The sequence below is a fragment of the Cebus imitator genome, unplaced genomic scaffold, assembly GCF_001604975.1.
Source record: "Cebus imitator isolate Cc_AM_T3 unplaced genomic scaffold, Cebus_imitator-1.0 Scaffold388, whole genome shotgun sequence".
NCBI classification, from domain to species: Eukaryota; Metazoa; Chordata; class Mammalia; order Primates; family Cebidae; genus Cebus; species Cebus imitator.
The window spans coordinates 1501518-1521649 of record NW_016107703.1 but is presented as its reverse complement, the minus strand read 5'-3'; the positions used below and the strand labels follow the sequence as shown (position 1 = coordinate 1521649).

General features: G+C 56.2%; 1 protein-coding gene across 1 annotated transcript in view; it reads left to right on the top strand.

Moving 5' to 3' along the window:
• The window catches only part of FAM20C (FAM20C golgi associated secretory pathway kinase), a 60648-nt gene extending 41605 nt beyond the window's left edge, over positions 1-19043 (top strand). Inside the window, exons 4-10 of the mRNA XM_017508281.2 lie at positions 6116-6208; positions 7819-7934; positions 14957-15137; positions 15753-15862; positions 16102-16183; positions 17016-17075; positions 18030-19043. Of these exons, the coding sequence (XP_017363770.1) occupies positions 6116-6208; positions 7819-7934; positions 14957-15137; positions 15753-15862; positions 16102-16183; positions 17016-17075; positions 18030-18279 (892 nt within the window). The 3' untranslated portion in view covers positions 18280-19043. The remainder of the gene's footprint in view (positions 1-6115; positions 6209-7818; positions 7935-14956; positions 15138-15752; positions 15863-16101; positions 16184-17015; positions 17076-18029) is intronic.
• Positions 19044-20132: the final 1089 nt, after the last annotated feature.

Below are 20132 nucleotides of genomic sequence, written 5' to 3'. Positions count from 1 at the left end.
AGGCCACCCCTCAGGAGCCAGGACACTGGGCACTCAGGGCTCAGGCCACCCCTCAGGAGCCAGGATGCTGGGCACTCAGCAGGCCATGAGTGGGTCCCTGCCAAGCCCAGCCTCCCACCAAGGAAGAGTTGAGGGGTGACCTGTGCCCAGACCCCAGGCCCCCTGCACATGCATGCATGGGATCTGGAAAAGGTGCCCCCAGGTGTCCTCTAGGGAGAGCCAGGACAAGCCATAGACAGCCTGGGGGTTGGGAGGTCATGTGGATGGGCCTGGGGGGATGTCAGCCAGGACACCTCCCTTGAATACTTTTTATAAATATTTTTTATTGACCTTTCTCAGGGAGATTCCCTCTACTTCCCTTGCCTTCACCTGGGGATCCCTGGGATCGTCTGGCTCCCACTTCTTACTGTGCAGAAAGGGAAACTGAGGCCTAGGATCACCCAGCGAGTACTCTTTCTGCTTCCCTCATCAGTCAGAGCACATTTCACCAGGGCACAGCAGAGCACATGATAGTGGTGATGATGATGATAAGGATGGTTGATGGTCGGGGTTTCATGTGGAGGTGAGGCAGGGGTGCCTGGAGTCTGGGGTCCGAGTGGCTGTTGGGCTCAGCTGGACATGTAGCCAGAGGGCAGGAGGCTCCAGGAACATTTCAGAGCCTCTTCCAGGTGTGGGACATGGATAGAAAGCCTGTCATCACCACTTCTCTGAACCTCCTGGACTGTTCTAAGAAAGGGGGCATCCAGAAGCCAGGGACAGCCCACAGACAGGTGGCCTTTGGGGCAGATGCACTTGGCCTGGATGTCAAAGCTGTGAGGATCCCAGAGCAGGCTACCTCGGGGCTGGGAACAGAGCTGCTTGTTTTGTGAACAGCCAAGGTCATTGGAAAGCCCCAGGTATGAAATGAAGGAATCAGGAGCTATGCTAGCCCCAGATTGGCTTCGAGGAAGGGCCTGGTCCCTTCTCAGTGGAGCAGGGCTTGAAGTCACCTGGATTTCACATGCATGAACTACTCAGAGGAGTAGGCAGGGGCAAGGAGAGAGGGACAAAGGCTGAATCATTGGCAGATAGAAAAGCTCACATTTTAGCATCACACACGTTGTCACTGTACCTCAGGTGATGACAGCTTAGTATGCATTCACAGCAACAGTGGTGGTAATGATGGTGGTGATGGTCGTGATGGTGGTTGTGATGATGATGGTGATGATGGAGATAATGGTGATGGTGACGATAACGATCGTAAAAATGATGAAGGTTATGATGATGACTATGGTAGAAGTGGTGGTGATAGTGATGATGATGATGGAGGTGATTGTGATGATGAAGGTGATAATGATGGTAATGATGGTGGAGGTGATACTGATGGTGACGATGGTGACAGTGATGATAGCCATGGTAGAGGTAATGGTGACAGTGATGATGGTGGTGATGATGATAAGGATGGTAATATTGGTAGAGGAGATGGTGCTGATGGTGCTGCTGCTGCTGATGATGGAGGGATCATGGTAGAGGTAACAGTGATAGTGATGATAATGGTGGAGGCGATGACCATGGTGGTGGTGATGATGATAGAGGAGATGGTGGAGGTGATGATGATGTGGAGGTGATGGTGATGATGGTGATGATGATGATGATGATGGAGGTGATGATCATGGTAGAGGTGACAGTGATAGTGATGATAATGGTGGAGGTGATGACCATGGTGGTGGTGATGCTGATAGAGGAGATGGCGGAGGTGATGATGATGTGGAGGTGATGGTGATGATAAGGATGATAATGATGGTGGAGGCGATGACCATGGTGGTGGTGATGATGATAGAGGAGATGGTGGAGGTGATGATGATGTGGAGGTGATGGTGGTGATGATGATGATGATGATGATGATGATGGAGGGATCATGGTGGACGTAACAGTGATAGTGATGATAATGGTGGAGGCGATGACCATGGTGGTGGTGATGATGATGTGGAGGTGATGGTGATGATAAGGATGATAATGATGGTGGAGGTGATGACCATGGTGGTGGTGATGCTGATGAAGGTGATGGCAGAGGTGATGATTATGTGGAGGATGGTGATGGTGATGGTGGTAGAGGTGACAATGATAAAAACAGAAGGCATGAGGTGGCAAGAGTTCAAGGCTGCAGATGGCTCTAGACTTCTCTGGATTGTTCTTTGACCGAGTCCTCGTTCACTCATTTGTTTATGAAACGCCTGTTCTGAAGCAAGCACTTGGCCAGGTATGTGATCCAGAAAACAGAACAGTCCTGCCCTGGGGCCCTTCCCTTGAGTCCAGCGAACAATGCCACCCAGTGTAGCCAGGGCCAAGCGTTCCTTGGGGAAGAGCCATATTCTGCCTCAGGCTCCAGGAGTGCCCCAATCCCCTTCTTTCCAAGAGGCCTCTGATAGATCTGTTCTGTGGGGGTTGTGTGTGTGCGCACCTGTGAGTGTGCATAGCTGTGACTGCACATGTGTGCATTTGTGATTGTGTGGATGCATGTGTGCACACGCACATGTATCTGTGCACACACACACATGTTAATGTGCATCCATTTGCTGGGGGTTTTCACCAGCTCTGTTTCCAGCACCTGGAAAGGTCACCAGCATTTGATTCTGGTAAATTTGATCCTGGGTTGGAGCTGAGTTGCCTCCCTGGGCCTGGTCTGGAAGGAAGCCCTGGAGTGGGGTCTCCCTCCAGGTGGGGGCAGGGGCCAGCCTTCGCAGATGGAGTGGGGTCTCCCTCCAGGTGGGGCGGGGCCAGCCTTAATGGAGGAAGCATGCTGGTGCTTAGATGTGATCTTCGATGAACGTTGGTCAGCATTTCCGCCATGACCACATTGGTCAAATACTTGTGTGGACAGACCTACCAGAGGCCTGCAGCTCTGCCCTGCTTCCCTGGAGTGTTGGCCTGAGATGCCAGAGCCCTGTGGCGTTTACAGAGTGGCACTGACCTTTCATAAGCAGCCCCCTGTGGCCTTGTGTGCTTTGGCCAGGGCGGAGGGACAAGGCAGTGCCAGCATTGCCCTTCTTGGGCTGTTACTGTGGGAGGCGTTGACAGCAGAGCAGAGGGGTCCTGGAGGTCGTGGGGGGGACTCAGAAACCGGGGGGTGGGTGGTGCCAGGGTGCACACAGCAAGCCAGGGCTGAGCCAGGCCTGGGACACCAAGCCCAGTGTCTCCCGTGCAGTGTGACTGTGGGTCCCAGGGTGGGCATGCCGGGGGCCCCCAGTGGTGCAGAAGAGGCCTTTGAGCTGCTTACCTGAGAAGGGCCCACTGGGAGGGGATCCTGGCCTCCGCTGCACAGGTCTGGCTGCTCTGCGGCTGGGTCCCCATGGTTCCAAAGGTTCAGGGCGGCCCTGAGGAGGGTGGAGCTTCACCCCATTTTTCAGATGAAGAAACTGCAACAGCGGCATTTACGTAACTGTTGGGGAGCACCGCACAGTCTCAGGTCACTGCAGCAGGCGGAAGAGCAGACTGTGAATCTGAGTGAGATCCAAATAAGAGTCCACCCAGGGCTGATGGGACCCAAATCTGTGTATGGCCATGCGAGTGTTCAGAGGCATTTGTGGAGGAAACACACCCCAAGACTGCATCTGCTGGCCTTGTTTCCTGACTGAAAGCTGATGTCGCTCTTCCTGGGTGCTGGGCCAGCCACTACCCAGCTCACCCTTGCGGACAGCCACAGGCCCATGTAAGCACCCCCAGCCCGCCTCCTGCTGTGCTCTGGAGCCTCTGCCCTGATTCTCCCAGGGGCCGGGCAGGGCTGGAGAGTGATCCGGGGCCCTGCTCCAGGCTTGGTCTCAGGTATCCTGGCTCCCAAAACCCCAGGCTCCCACCAGGCACAGAGCAGAGTCCACGGCAATAGGACAGGAGCAGGGAGTTCATGGAGCCCTTTTAACCTGGGCTATTCACGTAGAGAGTGGACCTCCTGCCCCTGGCCCAGGCCCTCTCTCTCCCCAAGGCCAGGACAGAGCTTATGCGTACTAAGCATGCTGTCTCTGCTGCATGCATGAATGAATGAATGAATGAATGGATGATGAATGAATGAATGAATGAATGAATGAACAAGCAAATGGACAGGATCCCTGGCCTGAGCCCTGGCTCTGCCACCAATGCTGGGGCCCCTAAGGAAGTCACTCCCTGTCTGGTCTTCGTGTGCCCATCTCTTAAGTGAGTGAGCGTGTAACTTCCAGGTCTCATTTGTCACAGGAGAGCCCCATGGGTTCCGGGCCTGGGTGACAGCAGCACAGGAGTCCCACTAAGCAGCAGGTGGCCGAGGGGCAGCCAGGTACCGTGGGGAGCACCCCTGAGAGCAGCTAATGGGGTCCCTGTTCTCCACAGAGCATCTGCCTGCCCCTAGACTTAGGGACACCCCCAGATCCAGGCCTCCTGCTGCTGAGAGGGCCCCTGACAGCCCCCACATCCACTGAGTCCTGGAGAAGTCAGGCTGGGAGTTGGGTGGACCTGGTGCTGGGCCGCTGAGGTGTTCTTTATCCCATCCTGCCTCTCTGAACTTTAGGGGCAGGTTCAGAGCAACGTGTCCTGCACCCAGGGCACCCAGGCTGCATTAAACCCCCACAGTCAGCATCCACCAGCCCCTCACTTTCCACATAGAGAAACAGGGACAGAGAGGGGGCAGCTGTCAGCCAGCATCCAGTGCAGATGAGGCAGCTGGCGGCTGCTGGAGGCCCAGCTGTGGCTTTATGTTGTTGTCACAAGTGGAGTACCCAATGTTCCAGCAGCATTCGCCTCCTCTCACTGTCCTGGGGGTGTTTGCAGGGGGCAGAGGCTGATCTTTGCTGCGGCATCCCAGAAGGTTTTGTGGAGTTCGCCTTTGAACCAGGGCTTGAAAGTGACTTGCATTTGAAGCTTAAACCAACAGATCTCAAAAGTGCAGGGCTTGGTAACATGCTGTGTACACACAGAATGAGTTCCACAGTCGGTGTAGGGCTGGAAACCGTGCGTCCAACAACCTGTCTGCAGACCTTGTCAGAGCCTTTAAGATGGGAGAGTGGATGCGAGACTTGGGAGGGGCTCAGGAGGAACTGTTGCCCAAACTCCAGACTTCTGTGACTGATGACTTCTTGAGTGCTAAGACATCGTGGCCTGGACTGTCAGACACATGTTAGGAAGTGCTGACAGCCACCTGGAGATGTGAAGGGAAGGTCATTCCAGGAGGGCAGAACAGCACGCACAAAGACAGGAGTTTGGAGGACCAGGAGACAAGCGTGGGAAGTAGCAGACGGCCATGACCCCAGCTCAGTGGGAACTGAGGCAGACCAGCTGGTCTTGCAGGCCAGGGTGCCCTGTGGAGCAAGAAGCAGGGAGGCATTGGAAAATGGGTCAGGTCACCTCTTCTAGGCTTCGGAAAGAGGACCCATGGGCAGCCCCAAGAAAGCTCCCAGCATCCCTCACGTCCCTTCCGGGGAAGCGCTCTTCCAGGGAGCTGGTGGGCAGCTGAGGGCAGGTGTGAGGGGCAGCTGGTCCAACCCTGGTCCCGAGGCCCACACCTGGAGAAGTCCATCCATCTTGTTCAGTTCAGGGGGCTCCTCTGGTACCAGGGCCTGACCCCACCCCCATCTGTGTGCCTTAGTGGCCCATGTTCTGCCTCAATCTCTGGTCTCCAGGATAAGTGTGGTCTGGGGCCTACGGCTTCTCTGGAGAATCCGTCTGGCTGGTGGCGTGGACCTGGAGTGGGCTGTAAATATTTAATAAGTAGCTCCCCAGGTGGGAGAAGCTTGATTTGCAGTCTGTCCATCTCCGTTGTGTGAAAAGTGCCCCCTTGGCTGATTTTATGAGGTCTCCAGTGTGGAGGTGGGAGCGAAGGGAGCGTCACTGCTAGCAAGGACTTTACTGCTAGCAACCCTCTGCTGCAAGAGACAGAAATGCCCTAATTGGGAAGGGATGAGATCCTAACACCTGTCATTTCTGAAATAAATGTATTTCACTGTAAGTTGATATCATTTAATTTTTAATGATGATTGTGTTTAACAACAGTTAGCAAAACCCTTGGAAAGGGAACAGTCAGCTCTGGAGAGCTGGGCCAAGCACACCCCACCTGCCCGGCACCTGGAGGCCTCAGTGACAAACCCTTTATGTTTCTGTCCTGTCTTCTCAGACAAACGAGGGAGCAGGAGACGCCCCCTGACTTTTTTTATTTCTCTGACTACGAGAGGCACAACGCAGAGATTGCTGCCTTCCACCTGGACAGGTGAGCCTGTCCTTCCTCCGCGCCCCTCCATGCGCTCAGACCCACTGGTGAGCCTGACCTTCCCACGCTGGACACAGCAGGACATCTTCGTCACCATCAGCACCATCGGGCAGTGCCAGTGCCTGCTGTCCCTGCATCCTGAGTGCTGCCCTGTCCCAGCCCCTGGTGTTCCACACAACAAGCCGCAGGGAGACCCTCCCATATCCCTTCTCACAGATGAGAAACTGAGGCCCTGTGAGAGGCAATATGTCCAGACTCCCCACGTTCCTAACACTTCGTCCCTGCCCTTGGGGCACCTTAATCCCAATGGGCTCCTCCTGTTCCCCCACAGTTCAGGCAGACGGGAGGCAGAGAAGCTGCTGTGCGATTGGGAATAGAGGAAAAGGAAATAAGGAAGAGGGTGTATAAATGCCGTGAATCTTAACACACAGAATCACGGGGCACAGACTTCTCTGGAAGACCAAAGCAGTCTTCCTAAGGAGGAGGAAGCGATGCTCATGGTGAGGGGGCCTGGGAGGTCCTGTGGTCCCCTGTCTCCAGAGGGGCTCCAGCCCAGTGGAAAGAGAACACATGAGGGTCTGCTCTCCCCTGCTGATGGGGTGGTGGGGGGTCCATGTTCAGTACCCTCCAGGGGCAGTTCACAGGCGTCCTGGGTCCAGAGGGACCCAGGGGATTGAAGGACCTTACACTGGTGCAGTGGAGGGAGGAGGTGCCACTCTGGGTCCCCTAGAGCCCCCCCTGCCTCCTCGAAGGGCCCTGAGGCGTCCAGCCCAGGGTGTGGCCCCAGGGCCGGCAGCATTGGCGTTGCCCTGGACTGATCAGAACGCAGAGTCCCAGGCTTAACCCAGACCGGGGACCAGAATCTGCATTTTAACAAGATCCTTGGTGACGCAGGTACACACTGGAGTTTAAATGGCTTTTTTAAAGATCAAAGTCTTCTGTGGTGACTATAGAAATCCCCAGAAGTCAGAATTTCAACTATTTCAGCTATCTAGAACAGCCTGAACCCAGAAAAGGGCTTTTCTATGAAAAGAAAGGCAGCGCCACTAAGCCAGGGAGGGTCACTCGTTAGGAAACAGTCCTCCTTCCTCAGATCAACCTGTTTATAAGCAGGACACAGAGACCGGTGCCTGATCAAGCTGTCTGACCAGTGGAGGGGCAGGTGCTCCACTCAGAGACATGGTGGGGCCCTGGGCGCCGAGTCGCCCCGCAGACGGCCCTCGTCCCTCCACACCTGGTCACTTCGCCTTAAGGGATAATCACCACGTCCTCAGTCAGCAAGAAAAGCTCACACCCTGCATTCTCCATTTAATTAAGCAAGTGGGAGCACGCAGTGTGGTTCAGAAAGGGTACCATTAAAAGTCGTTACTTTAATTTTGTTTTAAATTTAGCCCTGGAATGAGGGCAGGCTTTAGCTATGCAGGCAGTTGGCAGTGTGTGCCAATCAGTGAGCATCACCAGCCCCAGCCCCTTGGGGCCCCCTCCCACCCCTATCACTGCGGGGCCAGGCAGAGCCACCTGCCCTAAAGTGGGGTTTATATGGAGTCAGGGAGACGGTGACCCGCTCTGCCACACAGAGCACAGACCCTCCCCTGCCCCTTTCTTGCCAGGATCCTGGACTTCCGCCGAGTTCCTCCCGTGGCCGGCAGGATGGTCAACATGACCAAGGAGATCCGGGACGTCACGCGAGACAAGAAGCTATGGAGGACCTTCTTCATCTCCCCAGGTAGCCTCGCATAGGGAGCCTGCACCAAACCACAGCGACCGGGGCTTGGGTACCTCCAACAAAGAGAAGCCACGTGCAGTGCCATGCCCAGCCCACCTCCCACTCTGGGGTGCCCTGTGCCCCCTCCCACACCCGGTGTGCCAACCCAAACACAGCTTCCACGTGCTACCATCACCATTTAACCAATGTCCGACTGTGCACAGAGAGGCTGTTTCTACCATTTGCTTATGTTTATCTTAACTGGTGAAATGATTCACTTTCGGAAAATCCTAGCCTCTCCAGGGAGACTTCTCCAGGTGGCCCTGCCAGCAGGCCTCCCTGGGACACCCCCCACCCAGATTTAAACACACCCAGCAGGACCCCCTGGGCCTTCCCCACCCAGATTTAAACACACACAGCAGGACCCCTGGGACTTCCCCACCCAGATTTAAACACACACAGCAGGACCCCCTGTCACATAGCAACAGGCTGAGTGGCCTTCCCCACCTCAGCGAGGCAGCTGGACTGTGAGCAGGGCTAGTCGTCCCGGGTCCCTGGTGCCCTTGAGGGGACACAGGATTCCCTGGATGTTAGGTGGGAATAGATGTCTGTATTGGTGCTGAGGTTTATAAAACCTTCAAGACTCTACATGATAAGTATAGTGCACGCATAAACACATGATTTTCTACTTAATTATCTACACAGGTTGCTTTAAACCTGACATTTGGGCTGGGTGCGGTGGCTAACACCTGTCATCTCAGCATTTTTGGAAGCCGAGGTGGGAGGATCGCTTGAGTGCAGGAGTTTGAGACCAGACTGGGCAACATGGCCAGACCTCTGTCTACAGAAAATAAGAAAATTAGCCAGGCATGGTGGTGCTTGCCTGTGGTCCCAGCTACTGAGGAGGCTGAGGCAGGAGGATGGCTTAAGACCAGGAGGTGGAGGCTGCAGTGAGTGGTGATTATGTCCCTGCAGTCTAGCCTGGGCAACAGAGTGAGACCCCGTCTCAAAAAAAAAATAAGAAAGAAAGAACTGGCATTTGCAGCTCTCCTGAGGGGCCAGCCCTCCCCTCCGAGCATCCCCCTTGCAGCAGGCCCCTGCTGCACAGCCTGATCACAGTCCCGCCGCTCACCTGGCTGAGCTCTGGGGATGCCCTCCTTCCTCTCCTGGACTCAGTCCCCTGCGTTTCCATCTTGAAGGTCGAGTGGTCCCAGCGATGGTGGGCACCGCAGAATGAAGTGACCCAAACGGTCACCCCGGGAAACCCCACAGAGCCAGGACCCCACTGGGGAGGGTCCCTCCAGATTGGAGTCTCTCGCTGTAGGAAGCCTCAGCCACTCTCCTGGCCCGTCAGTTTAATTCATGCAGATAAAATCCAATTACGGCCTGTGATTAGCTACGTCTTCAGATTTGCTGGCACGTAAAACCTCGACCTAAAAGCTCATTTCCTGCAGATGTTTGAGATCGATGTAGGTACTCTGCACTTTCTCTTAACTGCAGTCATGAATTTGTCAGAACCAAGGCCCCCGAATCCATGATTTAATTAAGCTCCATTCCATCAGCCTGGGCTCACCGAGATCCTCATTCGCTTTCTTCCTCTCAAAGCCCATTAATAAAAGAAAAAATAGGACAGAAAGCCCCGCAGAGGCAGGGAGAAGGGCTCCCTTCCCTGGCCCACTGGTGCCTGGCCCCATACACCAGGAATCGGGACAGAGGCAGAGCCTGGGTGCAGGATCTTTGAGGGTACCCCAGTCAGCTGTGCCTGAGCCAGGCACACCCCCAGTGATGGGAACACATTGGCTCACAGACAATTCCTTCCCTGTTTGGATGGTTTGAGCTGTCCGTCTTTCTTAAGGGGCAAAAACTCGCCTCCCACCTTGGGAGTCCAGGGCTTCCCAAGCACGCCTGAGCCCTAGCCGCTGTCAGCCCTTGGGGATTTGGAGGTCTACTCTGCACCATCAAGCCACAGCCTCCTGCCCCACCATCCACAGGACTGACCACCCTACAGCCTGCCATGCACACTCTGGCTCCCACTGAGGCTGGGCTCCACCCCGGGGATGCCTGGATGCCTGGCTGCTTCTTATCCATGTATTTTTACAATTTTAGTTGCAACTTTTATAGTGATGTATTTGCCACCACCCTGTGCCGTGACTGCAGGAATTCCTCCAGCTTAAACTCAATTCTCTGCATTGCAAAGCAGCCTCTCAGTTCAGGACCAACTGAAAGAGACGGTCACAGGGTCACACAGAGAGGGGTCACAAATACCCATTAATGCCGAGAGCATGCCCTGCCTTGCCCTGCTCCCAGCAGCATCTCTGGGATTCCTCACTGAGTCGTAGAAGGAGCCTGTGGGGGCAGACTGTTTCCTCTCCATTTTTAAGGTCTTACTGAGTGGCCGGGCATGGTAGCTCCTGCCTGTAATCCCAGCACTTTGGGAGGCCCAGGTGTGAGGGTCACGTGAACCCAGGAGTTCAACCTCAGCCTGGCCAACACAGCAAGACTCCATCTCTACGAAAACTGAAAAACAGCCAGGTGTGGTGGCGTGCACCTGTGACCCCAGTGACTCAGGAGGCTGAGACAGGAGGATGGCTTGAGCCCAGGAGGTCAAAGCTGCAGTGAGCTACAGTTGTACCACTGCACTCCAGCCCGGGTGACAGAGTGAGACCCCGTCTCAAAAGAAAAGGTTATCAGTCCAAGCAAGTGAATTAAGTTACTTCTAAGCCACACGCTGGCTGACGTTTGGAATCCCTGGGTCCTGAGCAGGCCAGGGACTGTGGTAACCAGAGTGCCCCTGAGCTCTGTGCCGCAAGGCTGCTGTCAACCAACCACCTTTGGTGTCATGGCTGAAATCCCTCCTCACACCTCCCTGGAGCCAGCCCTTTGACCAAATGCCCTGGAACCTTCCCCAGCCACTCCTGGTTTCTGGATCTTGGTTGCTTTTCCAGGGCAGTGCAAGTTTCTCCCCTGAAATCTTGAGTCTTCCTCAGCTGCCAGAGGCCCCAGCAGTTCCATCTCCCTGCGTGGACAGATGAGTTCTGGGATCTCCCAGAGCAGCTGGGCCCAGCATTGCCGGTCGCCCCTGAACACAGCCCCCGAGACCCCCAATGCTGCCACTCTGGCTGCTCTGCCCTTCAGCCCGATTTCTTCCAGAAGACTCTGGGAGAGCTTGGCTTTCTCTAAAGCAGCAGGCGCACAGAAGCCAACCTTCCTCTCCTGAGAACAAAATCTGTTCAGATTCATTTGTTCCACTTTGCTTTGCTTGTGTCTGCTGACCACAGATGCCAGGTGGCCTCAGAGGCCCTGCCAGAGCCTAGGGCACATCAGAGGGCTGAGCCCACTACAGACACCCCGCCACACACACACTGGCCTCCCATGGCCTGAATGATCCTCCCCTGGGATTAATCAGAAAAGGGAAAAACCCATCAGCCAGTGAGAGAGCCAGGAGCAAGGTGAGAGGATGAGAGGGGCCAGGGCCAGCGCTCAGGGAAGGTGGGCTCTGGGAGGGGGAAGCAGGAGGGTGAGCCCCAGGCATTCCCTTTCCCCACGTAGGGTGGAGCACAGGTTCAGAGAGGGCAGTCAGGACCCCAGCACTGCACAGCTGTGTAGGGGCCGGGCCGCAGTCATGCCCACATCTTCTGTTTTGTTTGTTGTTTTTTCTTTTTGAGATGAAGCCTCACTCTTATTGCCAAGGCTGGAGTGCAATGGCGCAATCTCAGCTTGCTGCAACCTCTGCCTCCTGGGTTCAAGCGATTCTCCTGCCCCAGCCTCCCGAGTAGCTGGGATTAGAGGCATGCACCACCACGTCCAGCTAATTTTTTGTATTTTTAGTAGAGATGGGGTTTTACCATGTTGTCTAGGCTGGTCTGGAACTCCTGACCTCAGGTGATCCACCCACCTCGGCCTCCCAAAGTGCTGGGATTACAGGCATGAGCCACCACCCCCAGCCAGAGCCCACATCTTCTAAGCACAAATGCTCACGGAACGCACTTGCCTACTTCTCATGTAAATTACTGTCGGCACCTTGCAAACATCCCAGAGGTGCACAGGTTGCCCAGGCTCAGCTCTGCGTTTCTGCAGATGAGCGCCCCCAGGACCAGGACCAGGTCCCGCACAGCTCTGGAAGCTCCTCAGCCCAACACAGCCTGAACAGACGGGTTTTGCCATCATTCACTTGGCCTTTTTTCCTGCCATGGTCGCTTGGGCTTGGCAGGACGGTCATCAGGACTCTCTCCAACGCTGTGTCCAGCTTAAATGCTGGAGAAACACATTGAAAGAGACGTGTTTCCAGCTGTGGACCTGCTTCGGGCAGCCAGAGCCGCTGCCTGAAATAAAACTGTCCACCAGGCCCGAAGCTGTCCAGCGTGGCAGATGGCAGACATCCACCTTGCAAACTCTCCTCTTGTCGGATCAGCCCCGACAGTCAGAGAAAGGAATTGTCAGAGACACTCCAGCTGCAGGGTGAAGGGGTCATATTGGTCCTTGCCAGGAGCGACACACTTGCCAGGCCGCGTTCTCTGGGATGCCAACTGTGATGCCATTTTCTGGTGACTGGAGGAGGCAGGTTCTCTCCTGGGTTTGTCTGGGACCCTGGCTTTCTCCTTGCTGTCCATGTCTGTTGCTATTACTAAAATGGAGAAGGACTCACACTGTTTCCTCCCAGAAAACCCGCCCCTCCGAGCGCAGGCAGTCTTTGTTACCTTGACAGCTGCCTTCACGCGGCTTCCTTCTATAATACCCAGCCTGTGATGCAAGCACTGCTGGGACCCCTACTTCCCGGGCGAGGGAGGGTCTGAGCACAGAGTAAGGAGGCAGTCGCCTGAGGTCACACAGCTCAAAGTCCTCCTAACCTCTCCCGGGAGGCCCCTTTAAAACCCGATCTGGCCCAAGAAATGCCTTTCTCTTTTGACACGATACCATCTGAAACCGGCTTAGGCAAGGACAGGAGGCTGTTATAGCAGAAGAATTTTAAGCCTCCAGCCAATGAGCACTCTGATGAAGATTTTCCTCCTGAAATGGAGCTCTTGCCCCCACAAGGGCTGCTGTGTCCGACTGTGGGCTCCTGATGAATCTGTATCAACACGCGGCTGACTCGCAGCTGCTCTTTCTTTGATCATTCTTACAGTAATTACCCAGCGCTGGCACTGGGGTGAGGAGGTGCGGGAAGGAGGGGAGAGACAGGTCATCGGGGTACTGGGGCCAGGCCAGCCAGGACCTGCCGGGTGCATGGGGTGTGGTGGGGGCCAGTGAGCCTGGCATCCACCCCACTGCCTCTCTGGACCTCAGCTTGTTCACCTAAGAAAGGGCAGCCCAGACCAGCCACCCTCCTGTTCGCTCCACTGGGAAGTGCCCTCCCAAGCCTGCCTTGTCCTCCCATGGGGATCCCTGAAGCCTGGAGGCTTCAAGAATGCCGGAGAGACTTTGGAATCACTCAGCCTGGCTGTGTGGCTCGAGGAGGGGCCCTTTTGGCTGAGATGTCAACCGTGTGTGTGAATAGCAGAAATGCTGGGACTGGGGGCGCTGTGAATGAGGTTCAGGGCTCCACCCCAACAAAACCACATCCTCACCAGTTCTACAGCCCCTGGCTTTCCAGAGTTTCCCCACAAACAAATGAAGTGTAAAAACCTGGATTTAATCAGCAAATAAACGCAGGAAGAGCGCCGTCAGCCGGTCCTCAGCCGCGTGTTCATCAGCAGCCCATCAGAGCAGTGAACCCCACTGCTAGCGGCCTCAACAGTCTTGCATTTTTTTAATTATTATTATTTTTATTAAGGTATAATTCATGTACCACAAAATTTACCATTTAAAAGCGTACAGTTCAGTGGTTTTTAGTATATTCACAATGATATGCAACCCTCACCACTATCTAAATCCAGAAGGTCTTCGTCACCCCAGAAAGGAACCCTTGTAGCTGTGGGCAGCCAGCTGCGGTTCCTCACCCCACAGCCCCCGGCGACCCGCGTCCTATCCCGTCTCTCTGGATTTGCCTATTCCCGGCGTTTCGTATCCAGGGGTTCATACGACATGTGGCCGCCTCTGTCTGGCCTCGTTCGCGGTTACAGAGTCCTCAGGTTCATTCAAGCTGCAGCCTGAGTCAGGACTTCACTGCTTTGCATGGTCCGTTTCATTTCCTTTCATTTCATTTCATTCACCCAGCCTGTCCCTCCTCTGTTGATGGACGTTTGGGTCAATTCTCTTTTGTGGCTGCGGTGAGCAGCACTGCTATGAGCATTCGTGTCTGAGTTTTTATGTGGAAATGTTTTTCCTTCTCTTAGGGGTTCACCCGGGAGGGGAGTTGCTGGGTCACATGAGGACACTGTGTTGAACCCATCAGGGGGCTGCAGGCTATTTCCACAGCGCTGTACTGTTGTGCTCCCACCGGCAGCACACAGAGGTGGCAGTTCCCCACCGCCCCCCCCTCAGCAGCTGCTGTTCTCTGCCCTTTTGAAGGAAGCCATCCCAGCAGGCATGAGGTGGTTTTGAAGCATGTGTGGCTTTGGTGCATCTCCCTGGTGACTGACAATGGCACCCGTCTTCCTCATGCTTGTCAGCTGGTGGTGTCACCTTTGGAGAATCACCTGTTCAGGCCCTCTGCCCACTTATCAGTTGGGTTTTCCTCTTTTTGTGATTGAGTTAGGAGTGTCCTTCCTACACTCTAAATGCTAGATCCTTAGTAGATGTATGGTTTACAAACATTTTCTCCCATTCTGTGGATTGTAGATCCACTTTCTTTACACTATGCATGCATTTTTTTAAGCGACTAAATATCAGCCATAGAGTTTCTGTAGACACTAGCCCCTGATTTTCAAGGTTTCGGGCCCGACTCTGCCTCCAGGGGGCTGTGTGGCCTCGGGGAGTCAGGTCTTTGGGTTCACTTTTCTGTACCGTGGGGCGGAGGTCTTCGCTGGGATTGATGAGGGAACTCCGATGAGTCCTGCCTGTGAGAAGCACCAGGCAGAGCCTGGCCCAGCCACAGGGGCCCTGAGACCACAAGTGAGGACGCCACTCTGTGCGGCCCGGGTAACCGGCAGCCTCTCCCTCCGCAGCCAACAACATCTGCTTCTATGGTGAGTGCTCCTATTACTGCTCCACGGAGCACGCACTGTGTGGGAAACCAGACCAGATCGAGGGCTCGCTGGCGGCCTTCCTGCCTGACCTGTCGCTGGCCAAGAGGAAGACCTGGCGGAACCCCTGGCGGCGCTCCTACCACAAGCGCAAGAAGGCCGAGTGAGTGCGGGCCGGGGGACTGGTTCCTGTCAGCCTGTGTGGGGTGGTCAGCAGCCACAAGGGCCGCAGAGATGGATGTAGAGCCTGCTGTGCAATGCTGGCACGTATGAAGTATCTGCTTCCTGATGAGCTGGTTGGTAAGGGCTTCCTTACTCCAGGAATTCCACGCACTTCCCTGGCCTGTGCCAGCCTGCCCAGCAGGTCCTTCAAATCATGACCTTTCAGTGTTTGAGCTCTGCTTCCATGCCTGCCCCTTTCTCCACTCCTGCTGGAGAAATGGCCCCTGTTCTTTCAGCTCCACATTGTCCTCATGAGTGTGGGGTCCAGGTCCTGCTTCCTCACAGAGACCCTCCAAAAACACGAAGCCCAGGGCTGAAGGCAGCTCCAGGTGCGGTCAACCAGGGACAGGGTGGAGTGATCCTGTCCCCTCCCACACCCATGCTCCCACTGATGCAGCCTCAGAGCCGCAGCCAAGGCGGGTCTATCTGCAGATGCCACAGTCCCTGCTGCAGTGTTTCTCTGCTCCTCATGGCGCATGCTGGGCTCCCCAGAATCCGGCCTGGGCACCCCTGTCTATATGACAGAGCCCAGCCGTCTCACACTGACTCCCCACAGGTGGGAGGTGGACCCCGACTACTGTGAGGAGGTGAAGCAGACACCGCCCTATGACAGCAGCCACCGCGTCCTGGACGTCATGGACATGACTATATTCGACTTCCTCATGGGTACGTCCTGCAGGGCACGGGGTCCCAGCATCGTCCGCCATGTGTGGAGCGGATTGTACTCTTCAGGGTATGATCCATGCTGTGGCCCAGCTGTGGTCCCATGGCCTGGGGAGGGGCCAGAGTTTCTGCCTTTGCTTAGAGGTCTTGCTAGAACGAGGAGACGCCGCTCTGCACTGAGGACTCTGAGCTATGCGGCCCGGCTTCCCACGAACTGTGGCAGTTTCTGCTTCTCTCTGCAGGAAACATGGACCGTCACCACTACGAGACTTTTGAGAAGTTTGGGAACGAAACATTCATCATCCACTTAGACAACGGAAGAGGGTGAGACTGTCCTTTCATCTGTAGACCTGGGGAAGGGCTGGCTGCCTCCTGGCCCAAGCTACCTGGAGCCCAGCCAAGACCCTGGGGCAAGGGGAGGGGAACCCTCCAGTGGAGGAATGGGAATGTCACAAAGGCCCATCTCAGGGCCAGATGCAGGGGTCAGCCCCAGGCCCCAATCAGGAGGGAGGGCCGCCCCAGGAATGGGACCTCTGAGGCACAGGATCACTGCAAAACAAGTCCTAGTAGACCTGGCATTACCTGGGAAACTGAGGCCGGGAGAGGCTGCTGGTAGGAAGAGCAGGACCAAGCAGAATAGATGGGCCTCTGTCCGCATGCAGGACCTGGAACCAGTCTGCCGGGGATAGGCTCTGCACCCTGCCTGTGGCCACTACTGGCCTATGACAGGGTGGTCTCGGGTGGTGCTGTGAGACCCTGGTGACCAGGGAAGGTGATCCCTGATAAACAAAGTATGGAGGCAAGTAATTTGGGTAGGAGAATGTCCGTTGTCAGCCTCAGAGCCCTCAGAGAGATGGGCTTCGGGCACCTGCATAGCCTGTGTGTGTGTGTCACATGTGCTTGGCTCTAAGGATGTCTCCACGTCTAAGCTGTGGGCTGACAGTCCCACGAGCTGTCTCAACTCAGCTGCCCAGGGCCCTTCCCCAGGCCAGAGGCCAGGACCCCACATACAGGGCTGGGGACAAGCGGGGGTGGACCCACTGCCTGGGGTGCTAGAGACAGGCAGGGTAGACCCGTTGCCTGGCTCCTAGCCCAACAGCCTGTTGTTAGGAACCTGGTACAGGAGCCCTTGACAATTCTGCTTTTCTTCCGGAAGGTTTGGGAAGTACTCTCACGACGAGCTGTCCATCCTGGTGCCGCTACAGCAATGCTGCAGGTACAGCCCCAGCAAGGCCAGCTCCAGCTCCAGCCTCCTCCCCACTAAGAGCACCTGCCTCCACTGTGCAGGAGACAGAGGAGGCCACAGCCTTCCCCACCCTGCCCCAGCCGGCACACCGGGAAAAGAAAAGCCCCGCACCCTCACACTGCTGCCCGGAGGCACAGGCTCACCTACCGACAGCCCCAGGCTGGTCCAGCTCCCGCCCTCTTGGGCCTCTGCTCTGCATCCATCCTGCCAGCCCAGTTACAAAGAGAATTTGAGGCCAGGCCAGACACGGGCTGGGACACAGAGACCCTGTTGCCCCGCGCGGCCGCTGGACTTGGCCCCTGCCGCCTGTTGCAGGGTTGAGTCCCCCTTTCCCTCTTTTCATGCCGGACTTGGCCCATCCCCCCTCTGCGGAATTCAGCACCCCCCTTTCCTTCCTCTCATGTCTGGGGATGCTGGCCTGCAGGGCAGGCACCTTGCACTTCTCTAAGGAGGCATCGCAGCCTGTGTTGGGCAGATGTGCCTAGTTGGGGTGTCTCCCGGGTAAGCGGGCGTCCTCCTCACTCCCCCATCCTCCCGCCAGGGCCCTCTGGGAAATACACTGGCCGCCTCCTCCTGCACAGCCACCCTCACCCCTCGTTCAGATAAGAGGCTGCACCAGAGCCCACATCCAAAGCCCAGTGGCTGATGAGATGTCGGGTCGCAGGGCCTCTCTCTTGGTCTCTCTCATCTCTCTGTCTCTGTGTCTGTCTGTGTCTCTCTCTGCCTGTCTCTGCCTCTCTTTATCTGTGTCTCTTTCTGTCCATCTCTCTGTTTCTCTCTCTGTCTCTGTGTCTGTGTCTCTCTCCGTCCCCCTCTTTCTCTGTCTCTCCCCCACTCTCTCAGTCTCTCTCACTTTCTCTCGCTTTCCGGTGGCCAGGCATCTCCCCTCTCCCGTGCCAGTCCTGACGCCCCTCTCCTCCCCAGGATCCGGAAGTCCACCTACCTGCGCCTGCAGCTCCTGGCCAAGGAGGAGTACAAACTGAGCCTGCTGATGGCTGAGTCTCTGCAGGAGGACCAGGTGGCGCCCGTGCTGTACCAGCCACACCTGGAGGCCCTGGACCGGAGGCTCCGCATCGTCCTGCAGGCCGTCCGGGACTGCGTGGAGCGGGACGGGCTGCGCAGCGTGGTGGAGGACGACCTGGACACTGAGCACAGAGCCACCTCCACGAGGTAGTGCCCACCTGTCCGCCGCTGCGCCGCCCGGGACAGAGCCAGAGGGGCCAGGCCTCCCAGCAAGCGCACGCGCCCATCATGAATTCAGTGAATTCAGAGGCAGGACAGGGTCATCCAGAGCCAGGATCTGCAGCCTCGGGCGGCCAGGCTCCACTGGTGTAATAGGACACGTTTTGTTAGTTTTCGACGGGAGAAGGTTGGGAAGGAAGCGCTGTCTGTGCCCACTGACAGAGGCAGCCGGTGCCAGAGGCATTCCATCCTTTCTGTAGGGAAAGGAGCCTTTATTTACTATTTTGTATTTATACATGATGAATAAGTATATTAACAGAGACTTGTGCACAGACGCAGATCGCCTACCAAACCAAATGCGAGGACCGTCCTCCCCAGTTCCGAGGGCCCCCAAGGCCACATTCACCACTGGTGCTCTCACACTCGGGACCTATTTTAAGTTAAAACTCTTTTTCCTTCCTGGGGCCTGGCTCCTGGAAAGCCAGACGGTCTCGTCTGAGGATGGGAGGAGGCTCTTGCTGGATGTCTGGCCCGTGTGCTGGTGGAAGGATGCTCACATGGTTTTGGAGGACCCGGCGACAAAGCATCCTGCAAGTCGCCCGCTGGCCTGTGGCACCCATCTTGGACTTCGCTGCAGGCAGTTGGTGCCAGTGCGTCCTCCAGGGCTGCCTGCACGCAGCTATGGGTTCACCTTGGCAGAGTTTTGTGGAATAGTTTGCAATGTGGTACAAGTGCAATAAAGGTACAGCAGATGTGTGTCGGCCTCATAAGGCAGGTCCATCACACCCCCTCTCCAAAAAGCCAGTCCTGGAACCAGGCATGGCCGAGACCCAGCATTCGAGGTGGCCGAGACCCCGCATTCAAGGTGCCTGGGGTGGCCTGGAGCCAAGGCCTGCTGGAGCCAGAGGGGGCTGCCTGCAAAGCCCTGGTGCAGGCAGGCCAGGTGAGGCCCTGCCTCCGAGGCAGGGCAGTCAGTCCGAGGCTGTTCTCTGAGAACGGGGCAGCAACCCAAAGCCACAGCAGCCCTGCAGGCAGCCCCCATGGATATCCCTGGCATGGTGCTGCCCCCGTGTTCCAGCAAGACTGTGTGGCCACAGCTGGTCACAGTGAGGCTGCTGTGATCGAGGGTTGACAGGAGAGGTGCCAGCCCCTCCCACTGCTATCCTTGGGCCCTGAAACCTGCCCCTGAGACCCCCTGGGGAGACTCCAAGCTCCTTCCAAGCCTCAGGAAGACCCAGCCCTGGAGGGAGGAAGGAGAGCTTGTGGGCCAAGGGCTCGCCAGACCCAACACTGAGCATCACAGAGCTGAGAGAGTGGGAGTCACAGCTCCCAGGGGCGGGCCCCCTGCTCCTGAGCCATTTCCCCAAGGTCACTCGTCACCCTGCTGCCACTGTTTTCTGTGCTCCACGCCCACCAAGCCATCAAGGTCAATCATTACTCGTCTCTAAAGCAAAACTGCAAGCTTGGTTTTATTTTTCTGGTTTTACAAATGGGGAAACTGAGGCTTAGAGAGGGAAAGTCTCCCACCCTCTAAGTCAGTTTAGGTTCCTAGAGCAGTCAATCCAGTGCTTGAAACCTCATGAGCTGGGAAGGGGTGCAGAGGACCCACTGGGGGGCATCCCCCGGGGAGGGGAGGGCAGGCTCCCCGTTTGGCCAGACTCGTGGAGAACTACAGACCACGAGGTCTCCTCAAAGGAAACAAAGTGGTGATGTGAGGGACCCCCACCATGGGCTCCCCATCTCCCTGCCTCAACATGGGGCTGGCCTTCCCACGGGACTTGGCCTCCCTTCCACAGTCGGCCCACACCTTGCCTGGCCCTAGCTTCATAGCTCCGCTTGCTGCAC